Genomic DNA, 19,655 nt, shown 5'->3' with positions numbered 1-19,655 from the left:
CTCTTCTGGCCTGCAGACATACACAGACAGAATATTGTATGCATAATAAATAAAAAAAAAAAAAAAAAAAAACAGCCGGGTGGTGGTGGCGCACGCCTTTAATCCCAGCACTTGGGAGGTAGAGGCAGGCGGATCTCTGTGAGTTCGAGACCAGCCTGGTCTACAAGAGCTAGTTCCAGGACAGGCTCCAAAACCACAGAGAAACCCTGTCTCGAAAAACCAAAAAAAAAAAACAAAACAAAACCCAACCAAACAAAAAAGGTGAAATAGGCACAAAGTAAAAATCAGAAACTCGGGTTTTCTATAGAGGTGTAATATGTAAGTATACTCAGTTTACAAAATGAGGCCCTCAGCCACTCTTCTTATTTATTTCACTCCGTGGTGGTCACATGATGATCTGGGACAGGGCAGAAGGGGAGGGCAGCTGCATAAGTGCTTTTGTGTCTGGAGAGGCTGCAGTGGCTGGCCCTCGGGCCCACAGTGCCTACCCTAGTGACTGTCCAGCCAGTGGTCTGAGCCCTGAGGCTGTGGTCACAGGTAACGTGACAGGTGAGTCACAGGGCCCGATGCCCTGTTTCCAGGAGCATGCTCTCCAGCTGCAGCTTGCTGTCGCTCTCTATGTACGGCTGGTGGAGCCACATGGACAGGTAGGTCAGGATGAGGTCGCGGTCAGCAGTGTGGGCCAGCTCAGCACCAATGGTGTGCTTCAGGAGGAGCTCCTTCTTGTATGCACTGGAGAGCCGGTGGGAGACCTCATCTGCAACAGACCAGGTACCGTGCTGCATGAGAACGCACTCTCCTAGACTCAAGCTGTGCTTTCACAGGCTTCTGGTTAAAAGCCAGAGTCAGAGCTGGCCAAGTGACTCATCTGGTAGAGCACCAACATGCGTGAAACCCTAGGTTCCATCCCTGGCACCCCATACACTGGGTGTAGTGGTGAATACTTGCAATCCCAGCATATGGAAGTTGAGCACAGACTGGAGGCAGAAGGAAGGATGAGAAATACAAGATCATCCTCAGCACATAAAACTCTCCTCAGAACAAATCACAACAGCACTGGGGTAAAGAAGGACCAAGCCAGTTGAGGGTAGTTAATTGGTAGGAAACACAAGGCCACACAACCCTCAAGTGTAATTGGAGTTTTCTTTGGGCCACCATTCAGCTCTCAAATAAAGACACGGAGACTTACTGTTAATTGTGAATGCTTGGCTTTAGCTCAGGCTTGTCCCACTAGCTCTTTTAACTTATTGTAACCAGCTTCTATTCATCTACATTTTACCTCTCTTCCATTCTGTATGTCCTACTTTCCTGCTGCTTCCGTGTCTGTCTAGCTGGCTGGCTACCGGCATGTCCCTGGCATTTCCTTTTCTTTCTTCCTCAAGCCTAAATTCTTCGCATTTACTCTCCCTGCCCGGAAGTTCCACCTACACCTCCTCCCTTGCTATTGGTCATTCAGCTTTTTATTAGACCAATCAGGTGCCTTAAGTAGGCAAGATAAAACAGCAACACAGTTTTTCATAATTAAACAAATACAACACATCTTTACATAGTTAAACAAATATTCCACAACACTCAAGTAACTTGCCATAGCTATAAAGAGTCACCTCGTCAAGACTCAGCAATAACAGTTCTTGAAGGACTGAAGCAGGGGGACTGCTACAAGTTGGAGGCATGCTTGGGCTACAAAGTGAGTACCAGTTGAGCCTAAGATACATATTAAGACTGTTTTTTGTTTTTTGTTTTTTTTTGGTTTTTCGAGACAGGGTTTCTCTGTGGTTTTGGAGCCTGTCCTGGAACTAGCTCTTGTAGACCAGGCTGGTCTCGAACTCACAGAGATCCGCCTGCCTCTGCCTCCCGAGTGCTGGGATTAAAGGCGTGCGCCACCACCGCCCAGCCATATTAAGACTGTTTTAAAAAGTAAGGAAGGACCCCTGGACCCAGCAATACCACTCTTGGGAATATACCCAAGAGATGCCCTATCATATGACAAAAGCATTTGTCCAACTATGTTCATAGCAGCATTATTTGTAATAGCCAGAACCTGGAAGCAACCTAGATGCCCTTCAATGGAAGAATGGATGAAGAAAGTGTGGAATATATACACATTAGAGTACTACTCTGCGGTAAAAAACAATGACTTCTCGAATTTTGCATGCAAATGGATGGAAATAGAAAATACGATCCTGAGTGAGGTAACCCAGACCCAAAAAGAAGAACATGGGATGTACTCACTCATAATTGGTTTCTAGCCATGGATAGGGGCCACTGAGTCTATAATTTGTGATCCTAAAGAAGCTAAACAAGAGGGTAAACCCAAGGAAAAACATATAGATATCCTCCCAGCTATGGGAAATAGACATGACTGATGGGCAAAAAATTGGAATCTTGGGGGTGGGGTGGGATGGGGATGAGGGGTGATGGGGAGAGAAAAGTGTGAAGGAGAGGATGAGGGGAACTGGGGGAATCGGGGTGATAGGGGATAAAGGAAGGTTGGATAGGGGAGCAGGGAAACTCATACCTTAGGTAAGGGAGCCACCTAAGGGTTGGCAAGAGACTTGAACTTGGAATGGCTACCAGATGCCCAGGGCAATGTCCCCAGTTAGTTCATTGGGGCACCTGAGGATAGGGAACCTGAAATGAACCTATCCTATAATCATACTGATGAATATCTTGCATATCGCCATAGAACCTTCATCTAGCGATGGATGGAGATAGAGCCAGAGACCCACACTGGAGCACCGGACTGAGCTCCCAAGGTTATAATGAGGAGCAGAAGGAGAGAGAACATGAACAAGGAAGTCAGGACCATGAGGGGTGCACCCAACCACTGAGACAGTGGGGCCGATCTATTGGGAGCTCACCAAGGCCAGCTGGACTGCTACTGAAAAAACATGGGATAAAACCGGACTCTCAGAATGTGGCGGACAATGAGAGCTGACGAGAGGCCAAGGAGAATGGCACAGGAACTTTCATCTGGCGATAGATCGAGAGAGAGACAGAGACCCAAATTGGAGCAACGGTCTGAGCTCTTAAGGTCCAAATGAGGAGCAGAAGGAGGGAGAACATGAGCAAGGAAATCAGGACCACGAGGCGTGCATCCACCCACTGTGACAGTGGAACTGATCTATTGGGAGCTCTCCAAGGCCAGCTGGACTGGGACTGAATAAGCATGGGTTGAAACTGGACTCTCTGAACATGGCGGACAATGAAGGCTGATGAGAAGCCAAGGGCAATGGCACTAGGTTTCGATCCTAATACATGAACTGGCTTTGTGGGAGCTTAGCCTGTTTGGATGCTCACCTTCCTGGGCCTGGATGGAAGTGGGAGGACCTTGGTCTTCCTGTAGGGCAGGGAATTTGGACTGCTCTTCAGTATCGAGAGGGAGGGGGAATGGACTGGGGGGAGGAGAAGAGGAGTGGGGATGGGGGAGGGGAGTGGGGGGAGGGGGCAATGTGTAGGAGGAGGGGGAGGGAAATGGGAAACGGGGAGCAGTTGGAAATTTTAATTAAAAAAGAATAAAAAAAAAAAAAAAAAAAGTAAGGAAGGAACTGGAGAAATGCCCTAGCAGTTAAAGAGCACTGGATGCTCTTCTAGAGGAGTTGGGTTTAATTCTCAGCACCCACACTAGGCAGCTCACAAATACATATAACTCAAGCACCAGGAGGACACAAGGCCTCTGGTTTCCAAGGGCACCTGCATTCATGTATATGCATATATCTACACACAGATAAATAATTACAAATAAATCTTTAAAAAAAATAAGCCAACATCAACTAGCCTAGCCTTAAATAATATTGCGTTTTGTGTATATGTATACAAGCTGCAGTGTGTGTAGAGGTCAGAGAGCAGCAGTTTTCAGGCATTTGTTTGTTCTACTAGCATGTGGGGCCAATGGGTGAAAATCAGGTCATCAGACCCAAAGGCAAGGGCCTTTACCTGCTGAGCCATCTTACCTGCTCCCGTAGCCCTGAATTTGAGCCCAAACTGCCCTTAAAATTGCTGTGATCCTCCTCCCAAGTACTAGAATCACCAGCTTGCGCCCATGTGCTGGTTAGTTTTATGTCAACTTGACACAAGATAGTCATCCACAAGATATCCATTAAGTTGACCAGTGGGGCATTTTCTTAGTGATTGATGGGGGAGGGCCCAGCCCACTGTGGATGGTGTCATCTCTGGGTGGTGATGCTGGGTTTTTTTTTTTTTTTTTGGTTTTTCGAGACAGGGTTTCTCTGTGGCTTTGGAGCCTGTCCTGGAACTAGCTCTGTAGACCAGGCTGGTCTCGAACTCACAGAGATCCGCCTGCCTCTGCCTCCCGAGTGCTGGGATTAAAGGCGTGCGCCACCATCACCAGGCCGGTGCTGGGTTCTTTAAAATGGCAGGCTGAGCAAGCAATGGACAGGAAGCCATTAGGCAGCACTTCTCTATGGCGTCTGTGCTAGTTCCTGCCCTGTTGAGTTCCTGTGCTAATGTCCTTTGATGATGAACAGGGATGTGGAAGTGTGAGCCAAACAAACCCTTTCTTTCCCAGTCACTCTTGGTCATGGTGTTTCATCACAGCAACAGAAACCCTAACTAGGACAGACCATCATGCTCAATTTCATTTTTCTCAATGGTCTCCTCCTATGAGGCGTATCCTTAGCTGATGGCTGATTTCTTTATTTTTCCCTTGAACTGACAGTTTTCCTGCTTTTGTGTCTCCATTACTGGCATTATAGGAATGTGCATTACTACTTCTGTCTTCAATTTACTTAACTTTTACATTATATATATGTGTGTGTGTGTGTGTATACACACATCTCTCTCTCTATATATATATATGTGTGTGTGTGTGTGTGTGTGTATACACACATATCTCTCTCTCTCTATATGTGTGTGTGTGTGTATCTTTTTTGTTTAAGACAGGTTTTCTCTGTATAATAGCTCTGGCTGTCCTGGAACTCATTTTGTAGACCAGGGTGGCTTCAAATTCAAAGAGATCTTCCTACCTCTGCCTCCCAAATTTTGGGATTAAAAGCGTGTGCTACCACTGGCTGGCTCATTTATTTATATTTTAAAAGACAGGCAGACAGATGCCCCGTTTCCATTCCTAAGGACTAGAGCTAACCAATACTGATGTTCCTCTTAAAACCACCTCCAGAGCTGGGTGGTGGTGGTGCACACCTTTAATTCCAGCACTCAGGAGGCAGAGGCACTCTGTGAGTTCCAGAACAGCCAATGCTACACAGAGAAACTGTCTCCAAAAACCAAAAAAAACCAAAAAACCAAAAAACAAAAAAACCAACAAAGACACCTTCAGGAGAACTACTTACAAAAGAAGGTCGTGGGCCATGTGTGAAACAGAAGGGGCCGGTTACTTTCTTCCTTGTAATGGTAATTTTCTAGTTCACAAATTCCCTTGGTGGTTGAAGACAGCTTTTCCATTTTCATTTGTATTTTAGTCTGAAAAAGATATTAATTTGGAGTATGAGAATATTGCTTAGAATTTCTAATCTCAGATTTAGTAACTATAAAATATTTGAAGGCTAGGATGTATAGTCCTGGTGGGATCCCCCCCGACATACATAAACACACACACACAGGGACAGACATGGTCACACTGAGAAAAACAAATAAAATCTGGTTAAACTCAATGTACAAAAGAGTCAGAGAACACACACACGCACGCACACAATGAAATGAAACCATGCTACAGCATGGTCTCATACAGGACTGTCATGCATTTGGTGAAGAAATCTACTTTGAAACATATTTCATAATAGTTGCCTAGTTACCCATTGATGTTAAAACTCACTCCTCTCCTTAGGGTCTAATGTTGACTGACCCACGGATCAGGGCTAATGCTTGATGCCCCTATTATGGGGCTAAGATTCTAGTAACTCACCCCATTACTGCCACAGACAGATTTCCAGGGTGTGTGAGCAGGTGGGTATTGTGGGTTTGTTACTTTGGATTACCTGGATTTTTACAGCCTCAGAGAGAAGAAAGCTTGGTGATTCCTACCTCAGTAAGATCTCTAAGCAGCACTAGTGTTTAGTTCCAAAGACCCAGCAGGCCACCGTTAAGGAGTGAGATAGGCAGAGAGGCACTCAGCAAGTGCATTTCTGAGTTCATTGCAGCCTCTGTGAGCCTCCTATCCACACAGAAGAGCACAATGAGAATCTGAAACCCACAGATCTCCCTCCCTCTGCAGCTGTGTCCTCTGTCAGGAAACACCAGCACCATCTCCACAGTGACAAGAAAGGATGGCACGGATGAAGGACAGGGAAGCATTAAGATAATGGGTGATCATTAAGATAAACAGAATTAACTAGGATTCCACGTAGATTTAGGTAGAAAAGTTTATTAAACCAAATATCTAACCCCTGAGCATAGTTAACTGCTGCGGGAGCTCCTTCTGCTCCTTCAGCCAATAGCCTTTAAGATACCAGCCCACTTGCCTGGCGGTGGTGGTGCACGCCTTTAATCCCAGCACTCGGGAGGCAGAGGCAGGCGGATGTCGGGGAGTTTGAGGCCAGCCTGGTCTACAAGAGCTAGTTCCGGGACAGGCACCAAAGCTACAGAGAAACCCTGTCTTAAAAAAACAAACAAACAAAAAAGATATCAGCCTACTTGGGCGTGGTCTACTTGCTCCCTTGCTTCCGACTCCACTTCCGGCTACTAGACTCCTTTCCTGGTCATGCAGAGGGCTGTTGTCTAGGACAGTAATCTGTAAGTTTTTCCCTTTAAATAAATAACCCTTTTATTAATCATAATTCCAAACTGGTGTGGGATTGTTTTGTGACTTACGCCTTCAGTTAACTGCTATGTGCTTGGGGGAATAAAAGCAATATACAGCATCAAAATCATAATACCTTGTACTTGATCCTCCCAACCACCCATCCCCTGGTTTTATTTAGAGTGGCATACACTAAATTCAGCAAATGTTAATATCTAAAGGTCTCTATTTCACTTGGCTTAACCTCCAGAATGGTTCAATCATTTCTAGTCTCAGATGGGAAGATTCTTAAGGTTAGGTGGGGAGGTGGGGCCAGTAAGGGATCTGTGCTTTCTGTGCATCCCATGGCCGATCCCTCCTAATTCTAGAAAAGCTTAGAAGGATTCGGAGAGGAGGAAAATCTGGGGGGCCCTGACCTGTCATATCTGTGTGTGCTTTGTTGAGCTAACAGTGTAAGAACAGCCCACTCATACATTAGCATCTGAGTGTCTCCCACAGTAACACAGAACACACTTAAATGGGGTTGCATCTTAAGGGGAAAGGCTGCACCAATCCCCCAAGAAAAGATATGTAAAGCCAAACCTCTTTAATGGTCAGGTAAACAAGAAAAGCAGCATTCACAGTCTCCAACCCCAGTTTTTGGGCTTGAACACAGAATGAGAATACTTTTCCAAGACAGTTTAAGGCAAATTCAAACCAGGCGGTGGTGGCGCACACCTTTAATCCCAGCACTCAGGCGCAAAGGCAGGTGGATCTCTGTGAATTTAAGGTCTACAGAGTGAGTTCCAGAACAGTCAGGGCTACACAGAGAAAACTGTCTCAAAAAACAAAAACAAACCTGAGTCAGGGTCGCCAGAACAAAGTTTCTTTCTTTTAAAAAGATTTATTTTATTATGTATAGTGTTCTGCTTGCATGTATGCTTAGATGCCAGAAGAGGGCACCAGATCTCATTATAGATGGTTGTGAGCCACCATGTGGTTGCTGGGAATGGAACTCAGGAAGAGCAGCCCTGAGAGTTCGTGTGTAGAGCTTACTTTCTCTAATAAGATTTATTGTTTATGTGTGTGGCTGCCTGTGGAAGCCAGAATTGGGTACTGAATTCCCTGAATCTGGAGTTAGACAGTTGTGAGCTGCCCGATATGGGTGCTGGAAACTGAACTGTGGTCCTTAGAAAGAGCAGCAAGTGCTCATAATACTTAAGACATCTCTTTAGCCCCAGGGCAACAGGTTTCTTCTTCTTTTCTTGATACAGGGTTTCTCTGTGTCAAGGCCTGGCTGTCCTGGAACTCACTATGTAGCACAGGCTGGCCTCGAACTCACAGAGATCCGCTTGCCTCTGCCTCCTTGATGGAGAAAGGTCATTGGTTAAATAATAAAGAAACTGCCTAGGCCCATTTATAGGCCAGCCCTTAGGTGGGTGGAGTAAACAGACAGGATGCTGGGAGAAAGAAGCCGAGTCAGGAGTCGCCATGATTCTCCCACTCCAGACAGACGCAGGTTAAGATTCTCCCTGGTAAGCCAGCTCGTGGTACTACACAGAATATTAGAAATGGGTTAGATCAATATGTAAGAGCCAGCCAATAAGAGGCCGGAACTAATGGGCCAGGCAGTGTTTAAAAGAATACAGTTTCCGTGTAATTATTTTGGGGCATAAGCCATGCGGGCGGCCGGGTGCCGGGGACGCAGACCCGCCGCTCATATTACAACAGAGTGGCGCCCACACTCTTATTACTACACCTCCTGAGTGCTGATATTAAAGGTGAGGGCCACCACCACCCGGCTCTTTCTCTTTCTTCCTTCCTTCCTTCCTTTATGGGGGGGGGCGGCTAACAGGTTTCCAACAGGACTTTCCTATACAAGGGATCTGCCCCCCCCCTTGGGAAAAAGGCTAACTCTAGGACAGAGGCAGGAAATATTCAAAGTAAATCTGGAACAGCTTTCAGTGTTAGTTAGGAAGGAAATGTCAGAAACATTCCCAAGCTAGAGCTGTACTGTGGGTACAATGTTTCAGCCAGAACTCCCAATGCCAATGTGCAAATAATCTGAACAAGAAATACAGGATCACAACCTGAAATAAGACCTGCTATATCCACACTGATAACTAGTGACCATGGCTGCTTCAGTATTGTGTGGCAGTACGGAGAAGTCACCATGACACAGTCTGGCCCCCAAAGTCTAAATATTTACTCAATGGACCCTTCAAGTGGTTGAAACTGCCCAGAACAGTGTACTGGACAGCATCTTGAGAGCTTCAGGATTTGTTAGGTAGGTGGAAGAGGAGGCTGAGGAGGAGAAAAGGCCTCTCACAGCTTGAACACCCCCATGGTCAAACAAACCCCAAACCGTTCCATTAGGCCTGAGTGACAGTGATGTAGATGACCTGCACCTTTAGGTCTTACCAAGCCATCCAAGGTGACCTGCAGCTCCTCACATAGCGCTTCAAGTTCCTTGTCATAGTCCAGATTCCTCTTCTCTCCCTTTTCACTGGAAGCTGGGCTGCTGCTCTCTAATCCAACCTTCTCTTTACTCCTGGACAAAGCAGGAGATAATGGGTACAAATTACAAGCTTTAAACTCATCTCATGCTGGGTGACCAAATGTCTTTATCCCAAGGCTTGAGGAGGAAGAAGAGTTCATAGTCAGCCTGGCTCAAAAAAGAAAAACAAACTGGGAGGTGGGTGCACAAGCCTTTAATCCCAGAAGCACTCAGGAAGCAGAGGCAGGGAGATCTATGTGAGTTTGAGGCCAACCTGGTCTACAGAGTGAGTTCCAGGGCAGGCTCCAAAGCTACACAAAGAAACCCTGTCTCAAAAAACCAAAAAAAAAAAAATTGTTATAATAAATTCTATAAAAGTCATTAGCCACATAATCATGTTAGATATTTTACATACTTGCAAATGTCATTATAGTAGATGTTTATTTGCATACACATTGAGCATATCCATCCATCACTCAAGTTTGCTATGCTCAGATAGAACTGAGGGCCTCCAGTGTGCTGTAAATGCTCTGCTGCAAAGCTATACTCCAGCCCTGGGCATCCTTGGTATAGGGCTTAGTGCCAGCTGCACAAAGATGCATAAGACATGGGTCATTTCCTGAAGGAGTCAAGAGTTGGTGAATGGTTTTTAAACTGAAGTATGTGATCCATACAGTTTGGATATTAAAGGCTTGGTTTTCAGCCTATGGTGATGGTAGGAGGAGGTGCAACGATTAAGGTTAGGGTCTAGTGGGGAGACATCTATCTATGTGATGGCATACCCTTCACAGGATTTTGGGATCCCAATATCTTCTTTCTGGCTCGGCCATGAGGCAAACAGAGTGCTTGGCCATGAGCATCCACTATGACGTATGCCACCTGCCACAAGCACTGACAAACCAGGAGTTAATCTCTGGTGTTCCTCAAGAGCCATCTACCTTTTTGAAGACATGGATTCTCATCACTGGAACCTGGGGCTCAAAGACTAACTAGGCTGGGGTGGTGGCCTGTCTCTTTCATCTCAGTCCTGGGATTACAAACATGCATTAGGGGGCTGGAGAGATGGCTCAGAGGTTAAGAGCACTGGCTGCTCTTCCAAAGTTCCTGAGTTTAATTCCAGTAAAGAGAACTGGTGCCCTCTTCTGGCCTGCAGGTGTATGTGCACGCAAAACACTGCATAGATAATAAATAAATCTTTAAAATACAAAGCAAAACAAAAGTCTCAAACACACATTGGGTGTTGAAGTCTGAACTCGGGTCTTTGTGTTTGCATGGTGAGTTCCTGACTGACTGAGCTACCTCTCTGACTCCTCCTTTGTCTTTTTTTTTTTTTAAGATTGGACTTCACTATGTAGTTCTAGCTGGCTTGGAACTTGCTATATAGTCCAGGTCAGCCTCAAACCCAGAGATCCAATTGCTTCTGCCTCCCAAGTGCTGGGACTGAGGGAATGAGCCACCACACTTACTTCTCCCCCGCCTCCCAGGCAGGGTTTCTCTGGGCAGCCTTGGCTGTCCTGGAACTTACTCTGTAGACCAGGCTGTCCTCGAACTAACATAGATCTACCTGCCTCTGCCTCTTGAGTGCTGGAATTAAAGGTGTGCACCACCATTTGTTTCCTTTGTTTTTTTTTCAATTTTTTAAAAAATTTATGTGTATGGGCTGGAGAGATGGCTCAGCGGTTAAGAGTATTGCCTGCACTTCCAAAGGTCCTGAGTTCAATTCCCAGCAACCACATGGTGGCTCACAACCATCTGCAATGAGGTCCGGTGCCCTCTTCTGGTCTGCAGGCATACACACAGACAGAATATTGTATACATAATAAATAAATAAATAAATAAATAAATAAATAAATAAATAAATAAAAATTCCCTAAAAAAATTTATGTGGCCGGGCGGTGGTGGCGCACGCCTTTAATCCCAGCACTTGGGAGGCAGAGGCAGGCGGATCTCTGTGAGTTCAGAGACCAGCCTGGTCTACAGAGCTAGTTCCAGGACAGGCTCCAAAACCACAGAGAAACCCTGTCTCGAAAAACCAAAAAAAAAAAAAAAAAAAAAAAAAAAAAAAAAATTTATGTGTATGAGTATTTATCTGTCTGTATATATGTGTACTATGTGTTTGCAGTGCCCACAGAGACCAGAAGGGGGCATCAGGTCATCTGTAGTTGTAGTTACAGACAGCTGTGAGCTGCCATATGGATGCCAAGAACTAAACCCAGTTCCTCTGTAATAGAGTAGAAAATACTTTTTTTTCCTCCTTCACAATGGAGATTTTATTGGTTGAGGAGCAAAGTACACAGTCTTTTCAATTCTTAAAACACGTACCCAAACTCTGAAGTCATACATTGTGTTCACATACCCAAGAGCCATGTGTTGTTTCTCTGTGATCGTATTCCAAGTGATGTTCCATCCTCATACTTGGCAAGTCTTCCCTAAGACCTCACATAGTCAAGTGCTCACAATCCTCAGTCCCACTGACTCACCATTTTATGCCAGGCACAGTGGACACTCAAAAGTTCATCCATCACAGCACATTATACCCTGGTTAGGAAGATGGGCTGCCGTGAGAGGACAGTTCTGACAGGGCAGGCCCGAGGAGTAATTTAGGCAACAATTCTACTAGAAACACAAGACCAGATATAACTGAAAATATTCCAGAGACAAATGCACAACCGAGACTCCAAATTACCATTTAGTAAGCTTTGTGCAATAGGATATAAGACTAGCCCCCTCTACAGAATGTTATGGTGACATCAGAGACAGTCATAGCCTCTCCTGATTCAGTTATCCTGCTATTTTCTGGTTGCACCAAAAAATAAACAACCACAAGTGATTTAATCTCTCTCTCTCTCTCTTTTTTTTTTTTTTGGTTTTTCGAGACAGGGTTTCTCTGTGGTTTTGGAGCCTGTCCTGGAACTAGCTCTTGTAGACCAGGCTGGTCTCGAACTCACAGAGATCCGCCTGCCTCTGCCTCCCGAGTGCTGGGATTAAAGGCGTGCACCACCACCACCCGGCTGCGCCACCACCGCCCGACGATTTAATCTCTTAAAAGAATCATTTATACTTAAAAAAACCGGATGAAGTGGATTTCTCCCCACCTTTTAAAAATGTTTCTAGAGTTACTAAAAAACTCGCATTTACAAAATAGTTGATAAAAATATTCCTCTGGATTGTACAAGAAGGGAGGTGGGGACATGGACAGACATGATGGATGGCTCTGTCTCTTCTCCTCCAGAGGCTGGACTCTGGTGCTCTGCAGGCAGGGCTGTGGTCTGCTGGCCGGCCACTTCAGCTTGTCGGCCTTTGCTCCCCTCTTCCTTTTGTTTGCACATTTTTATATGATGATTTATCTTTTCCCGCGGCCTTTTTCCGGCACACGTCCACCTCAGCAGGGGCAGGCTTGGCTGACAGCCTTGCGCAACTAACCTTCCTCTTGGGCATCGTGGTGGTGCTGGATGGGAGGTGCATGCGAAGCCGAACCTGTCACGGAGCTGCCACACAAACTCTAGAAAATACTCTTAAATATGCAGTCATATTTCTAGTCTCCCCACCCCCACTTTGTCTTTTTTAACACTCATATGCATAAAGTCAATAAACCTAAAAAACAATAATAGCAATAAGGTCCGGCCAGAGAAAGAAGGCTTAGTTGCTAGGTACACTGACTGCTCTTCTAGAAGACCCAAGCATCCACATGGCAGCTCACAATCATCTGTAATTCTAGTTCCAGGGCAATGCTCTCTTCTGGCCTCTGTGGGCAGCAGACACACAAGCAGTACACATATATACAGGCACAATATTCATATATACAAACAAAAAGGTATATAAAATGAACTGGGTACAACGGTTCTGGTGGGTGCAATCTGTGATTCCAACTCCTGAAGGAGGTTATGGCAACATAGTGAGGTCCTGCCAAAAATGTAAACAAGCCAGGTAAGGTGCACACATGTAACCCCAGCAAGTTAGGAGATCAAGGCAGGAAGGCCTCTGGGTGTTCAGGGTCAGCTTAGAGGAAGGAAACTATTACAAAAGAAAAAGGGCCAGCTTGGCGGAGGAAAACTATTTAAAAAAGAACCAAAAAGCAACCAAACAAAATCAATAAATGGAAGGAAGGGAGGAAGGGCTAAATGGCAGGCCGCAGTGGTGTAGGAGGCCCTTCTGTATCTATGTTGCTTTCTTTGGTTGAATAAAGAAACTGCCTTGACCTTTTGATAGGGCCAAGCACTTAGGTGGGCAGAGTAGACAGAAAAGAATTCTGGGAAGACAGATGCCATGAATCTCCGGCTTGAGAAGGATGTAGGTGTATCGGCGTAAAATGAAGGCAGACAGAAATTGTAATAATATACACAGCTTTAATTAGGGAAAAACTCACAGAACGTGTGGTTCCAGCGGAGAACAGGAAAGCAGAAGAGGGCAGCGGGGAGCACACCCGCAATCTTTTTTTTTTTTTTTTTTAAGTTTTTCGAGACAGGGTTTCTCTGTGGTTTTGGAGCCTGTCCTGGAACTAGCTCTTGTAGACCAGGCTGGTCTCGAACTCACAGAGATCCACCTGCCTCTGCCTCCCAAGTGCTGGGATTAAAGGCATGCGCCACCACCACCCGGCCACCCGCAATCTTTATAAGTAAAAAATATCCTCGGGGGACCCCGCCCTACAAGTAAGGTGATTGGCTGGGTCTCCCCTACATGTAGGTTAGAATCTTGCCAGTGTACCACAGTCACGTGGTGATACACATTTAATAGAAATGGGTTAATCAAGATGTGAGAGTTAGCAAATAAGAGGCTAGAGCTAATGGGCCAGGCAGTAATTTAATTAATACAATTTCTGGGTGATTATTTCGGGGTTAAGCTAGCCGGGTGGCGGGATGCAGCCCGCTCCCCCTACTACACAGCAGTATACACATGAAATCCCATTTACCTACCACCCCACCTTCCTAAGGACAGTATCATGTCTTCTTCTTCCCAATCTTTTCCTAACTTTATAAACAAATGTAAACAATATGTAGTATGATTTTATGTTTACTTTTACATTTATTTGTGTGTATATAAAATGGGCCCATTTATGCCATGGTGTGATGGGCAAGGATAACTTGCATAGTTTGGTTCTCTCCTTCTACCATGTGGGTTGTGGGGACTGCACTCAGGCTTGTGGTAAGCACCTAGACTCACTGAGCCACATCCCTAGCCCAAGGTGTCAAATGTGTAATCCTCCTGTCCCTGCCTTTTCAGCATATCCTACTAATGTGGACCACAACACCTGGCACGCATCTGCATTTAAATGTATATGTATGGTTCATATTTACATGTATCATTTTGCCATTCTTTTGGTTCAATATTTTGTTTTACTTTATTTACACCAATAAATCCTCACTCCCTTGATTCTTAGGCCCAATGGTTAAATGTGACAATATAGAGCATGGGAACCCCACATGTACTTACAATAAGCTGACTTTCAAGTTGGCAATATTGCTCGCGGTGGTAAAACCGGCGTCATTGAGGCTTTCCCACTTCAGGATTAAGTTATGCCAATCAGCTGCATTGTCCTTAATTTTCCTTGCACTGACAGATAAGACAGGTTTCCTGGGTGTTGCAATTCCAGGAGTCTTTGCTGAGAGGGACCAAAACAAACATGACTATTAAGGAACACATGATCACAGCCATCCATAGTAAAATGGTCTGAAATGTCACACCAACTGGATAAACCAATGTTCCAGAATCTAAGAGGTTGTTCACAGCTCATGGTTCCATAAACACTTGTCTACTTTTCTTTTTAAGACAGTGTCTCGCTGGGCGGTGGTGGCGCACGCCTTTAATCCCAGCACTCGGGAGGCAGAGGCAGGTGGATCTCTGTGAGTTCGAGACCAGCCTGGTCTACAAGAGCTGGTTCCAGGACAGGCTCCAAAATCACAGAGAAACCCTGTCTCGAAAAACCAAAAAAAAAAAAAAAAAAAAAAAAAGACAGTGACTCAAATGTAGCTCCAGCTGGCCTTGAACTCAGAGATCCTCACACCTCTGTCTCCCCAGTGCTGAGATTAAAGGCATGCACCACAACACTTGGCACAGCACCTTGTCTACTTAAAGCTGTGGCTTTTCCATTATCTCTCGTATGATAATCTAGTCTTGACTGTACCCCCACTATCTTCTTCCAGGCACCCCGAATCCTTAAACGGAGCCTCTGACTCCTGAAAGCTCATCACACCACACGGAGCAAGTGGGACACTGGACACGCAGGGGTCATCTGGCCAGGCTGCTCCGCTACGACTTGGGAAGAAACTGACACTTGTGCCTGCATCGCCCCTTCAACGTTTGTCTCAGTCCCCACCCCCAGCCCTCCATCACCAGGCAGAACTCCTAAGCACGTGCAGTTCTCTCCCGGGCAGCTCCTTCCTGGAGTGCTGCCCATCTAAGACTCACCGATCCTCAGGCTGAGGAAAGCAAGACCAAGAGCAGAGTTTGCGCTCTCTTCTCAGCGTAGAACCCTAAATAGTCATCACACAGCTGAGGGGAATCCAGGACACACAACAGCTGCCTGCTCTGGAGGCTACGCTTTGAAGACCATGCTTCCTGGGCATGAATCCTAGCTCTGCCAGCTCTGAGTATAGACATATTTGTCAATCTCTTTGAGCCTCAATGTTCTCATCTGCAAAGTGGTGATAAAACAGCATCTACTCCATAGGGCTGTTAGAAGTGGATATACGAGTTTGAGGCAACTGGTCTATGTACTGAGTTCCAGGCTGGCCAGGGCTACACAGTGAGACCCTGTCTCTAAATAAATAAATAAAGTATATTAGTAATATATGAAGTTGTGAGGGCCTGACATATAACAACCTGTATCAAGGCCTACTACTAGTACCCAAGTCTGCCTATCCCTTCTCCAACACGGTCTTTAATTTACTCTTTTGTGCCTCAATGCTGGCTTTGTACCATTCCAACCTGGGTCACACTAATTGCTTGTGTGTCTTCACTCACCTAGTTAACTCAGCATTATTTAGGGCCCTGTTTTTTGTTTTAATGGTATTGGGACTGAACTAGGGCCCTGTGCATACCCCACTGGGCTATAGTTCCAGCCCATTTTACTGTATGAGACGGTATCACCAAGTTGCCCAGGCAGGCAGAAGCTATTTTATAGCTCAGACAGACTTTGAACTTTCTATCTTCCTGCCTCAGCCTCCCTAGTAGCTTGGATTGCAGCTTGTACAACCATACCTAGCCCATAACTCGTCTTTTAAAAATATTGATTTTTTTCATTCATTCTTTACTTAAACAACTAACAAATATCAGTAGGCTATCTTCAATATTTCAAGTATGAAGAACGAAGTGACTGAATGAGACTAGGGCCTTTGCCATGGCACTTACCTTCCAAAAGAGAGTCAAACAATACCCAAGTAAGTGATCTTAGCCAGTTCAGATCATAAGTACTATGCACAAACTGGAACAGGAAGCCAGGTGTCACGTGCTCCAGAGAGTGAGGCAAGAGGATTACTAAGACAACCACTGTGAGTTAAAAAGAGGCTAATGTGGGCTGTGTAGCAGGACTCTGTGTTGTGTTAGCATGAATATGAGGTATGAATTTATGAATATGAGGTGTGAAGCCAGGGAGAGGGAGTCAGCATGGGCCCTAATATGACCATGAACTTGGTGAGTATAACAGACAGGACAAACCAGCATTACCAGGCTAAAATGGAGAAAAAGAGGCAAATACGGAGGAGCTCACACAACTAGAGTGGCACATGCCAAACAGGACAAGCTAAACACAGCGAAGAGCAGGCAATGAATAAACTTGGGGCAGATCAGTGACATAATGTCCATATCTTATATCCTACCCTCACTGCCAAAACAAGTAAAAATTGGTTACAAATACTCCCCCATGAGACATGAAAGTGGAAGGGAATGCTAGGTAAGAGGGTATCATTGGAGATGGGGGACAGAATCAAAAGAGGGTCAACCAAAATTAAGTATGAAATGCCATAAAGAAACCTGCTACTTTGTAAGTTACTTAAAATGAATAAATAAATGAAACTTTAAATTCTCCTGTATAAGGACCAGATGGTGATGAGGACAGAAGGAACTATTTAAAATTGGACTGGAGGAGAGTAATAGAATTCTTGTCATTTTTTTTTCTTTAATCTTAAATGTTAAAGCCCCCTCCCATGAAAGAAAACCTCTAAGGAAAGAAAATCCTTAGGGTTTTTAGTGGAATATTCCATATGCTAAAGTTTTGTAATGGTGCTCTAAGTGTCAATGTGCACACAGGTAAAATGTCCACTTTTGAGACATGAAATGTGGTAACTTCTATTTGTATTTTGACATCAAACTATCAGATTTTAAAGATTCGTTTGTGTGCTTCTGTCAGAGTGTCTGCCAAGGCCAGAGGGCGACTTATCTCCTGGAGCTAGCAGTGTAGGTATTTGCGATATGCCTAATGTGGATGCTGGGGATCAAACTTCAAGACTCTAGAAAGGCAGGAAGTGCTCTTAACTGCTAAGCCACCTCTCCCACTTCAAATTTTATTTTTCGATAATTTAACCTCACCTTCATCAGGGGACTAGAATCTTTTGAGACCCATTTTTTTCTGATGCAAAAAAAATATAGCTAAAATTCTATTTGTTATTGACTTATTATTAACGTATCTATAAATTGCAATAAATATATTTGCAACAGTTAAATGCAAAAATGAAACAAAGAAAGGTATTGCCCTGGTCAGTTTCGCTGTTAACTTGATATACCTGGGGAGAGCCACACTGAAGAGCTGTTTGTGGGGATATGTCTGTGTGATGAATGATGGAAAGGGCCTAGTCCACTACGGTGGTGCCACCCTCGCGCAAGTGGTTCTGGGCTGTATAAGAAGACTATCTGAGGGCCTGGGGATGGCTCAGAAGTTAAGAGCACTTCCTGCTCTTCTGCAGGACCCAGCACTCACATAGAATCTCACAACCGGCTGTAAGTCCAATTCCAGGGGATACTATATCCTCTCTGGCCTCTGTGGACACTGCACACATACGGTGCACTTAGATAAATGCAGGCAAACACTCATACAAATAAAACAATAAATGAAATCTTATAGAGACAAAGTAAGCTAGCTGACAGTGCATGAGCCTGGGAGGGAGCTGGAGAACAAGCCAGTGAGCAGCCTTCCCTCAACTGTTCCTGCTCCTGCTTGGGTTCCGACGGATTTCCCTCAGTGATGGACTGTGTCCTGTTAGGGTAAACCAAAGAATCCCTTTCCTTCCAAAGGAGCTTTCTAGTCGGGGTACTTTACCACAGCAACGGGAGGCACATTTGAAGAGTTCCATCAAATACCTCGGTTACAATAGGAATCACCGCAGTAGACGTTTGTCACCTATACCTTGGCTGTCATCACATTCACCAGTGAATTTAGTTATCCGCTTAATGTCTATATTCCCCGCTGGACTGAGTTCAACCAAACTAGTTCAGTCTCATTTTCTTCCATATCTTGCACATAGTATATGCTGAATCAAACATGTTACATGGAGGAACTGCTCTTACTACCTGTATTCGTCCCTGGGGTCCTGAGAGCGAGGATCACATCGGAGGCAGTTTGCCGGCCCCACTTAGGAACTCAAAGCACAGCTCCGAGGTCTAGATACTCACAGCCAAGTAGGGAGCTATCAGTGATCGGTCACAGGCCAGAGCAGTTGAAGTTACTCCATGAGACCACTGCCATACGCACCAATCGGCACACAGAGACAGCCTTTATTACAAGCTGCAAGCTCCACGGCCGGTGTTCCTGACTGCCGGAGTTCAAGTAAGGGTTTCTGGAGGGGCAGGCATGTTGGCGCCAATGTGCTCCGGAATGCTCTGAGCGTCACACCTCTGACAAATACTTCACGTACATCGCCACACTCAGATCTCACACGGGAAAGAACAGGCTCCGGACAGCCCGCGAGGTTCATGCGCGCCCTGCATGTCACACGGTGGGCTCCCGACCTTCCCCCAGACCTGTAGCCCTCACACGCACCTTCCATGCGGTCCACAGGTAGATATCAACAAGGAGATCCGAGGCCCCGCCCTCAGACTGAGGAAGTGGCGTCACTTCCGCTCCACGGGTCGGCCGACACTTGTGGCTCTGTCACTCTAGCTCTCCGCGGAGTCGCAGCTGCTCTCGGAGGCCCAACCCGTTGCCCGGGCAACAGGCTCCCGGCAGCCCCTGCGGCCCGGAGTGCATCCCGCCTCCTCCGGGCTGGCGGTGTTGACGAGTCCTGAGGGGCTGCCGCGGGAGGTGAGTCCGGGAGCGCGCTGGCGGGTCCCCGAAGCCGCCGACGTCCCCGACGCCGGCCCCGCGCCGATCCTCCTCCTGGCAGAGCCGCCCCTCCCTGTCTCAGCCCGTCGGGTCTCCACAGTCTCGTCGCCGTCCCTCTGGCAGCCACGGCGCGCGGCACGTCTGTCACAGCCCGCGTCCGTGCCGGGCACCGGGCTTCGCGGCGTTCGCACACCGCCCGGGGCCGCAGCGGC

At 46.0% G+C, this 19,655-nt stretch overlaps 2 protein-coding genes across 5 annotated transcripts in view; one reads left to right on the top strand and one right to left on the bottom strand.

Moving 5' to 3' along the window:
• Positions 1-230: 230 nt before the first annotated feature.
• Cinp (cyclin dependent kinase 2 interacting protein) lies at positions 231-19,311 on the bottom strand. Of its 2 annotated transcripts, XM_057782972.1 has the most exons (6): positions 19,162-19,311; positions 14,622-14,790; positions 12,615-12,668; positions 9,116-9,245; positions 5,310-5,439; positions 231-757 (listed from the first exon to the last, which is right to left on the bottom strand). In XM_057782972.1, the coding sequence occupies exons 1-6, from the start codon at positions 19,166-19,168 to the stop codon at positions 555-557; spliced, it is 693 nt and encodes a 230-aa protein (XP_057638955.1). In that variant the 5' UTR covers positions 19,169-19,311; the 3' UTR covers positions 231-554. The 2 variants fall into 2 exon arrangements, with proteins under 2 accessions (XP_057638955.1, XP_057638956.1); XM_057782973.1 differs by lacking the exon at positions 12,615-12,668 and having other exon boundaries at positions 235-757; positions 19,162-19,307.
• The window catches only part of Tecpr2 (tectonin beta-propeller repeat containing 2), a 103,620-nt gene continuing 103,260 nt past the window's right edge, over positions 19,296-19,655 (top strand). For all 3 annotated transcript variants that reach the window (XM_057782970.1, XM_057782971.1, XM_057782968.1), the window contains exon 1: positions 19,296-19,422. The gene's annotated coding sequence lies outside the window, so the exon portion shown is untranslated. The remainder of the gene's footprint in view (positions 19,423-19,655) is intronic.

Source organism: Chionomys nivalis, chromosome 10 (genome assembly GCF_950005125.1).
Source record: "Chionomys nivalis chromosome 10, mChiNiv1.1, whole genome shotgun sequence".
Lineage (NCBI taxonomy): Eukaryota > Metazoa > Chordata > Mammalia > Rodentia > Cricetidae > Chionomys > Chionomys nivalis.
This window is presented reverse-complemented; position numbering and strand designations above follow the sequence as displayed.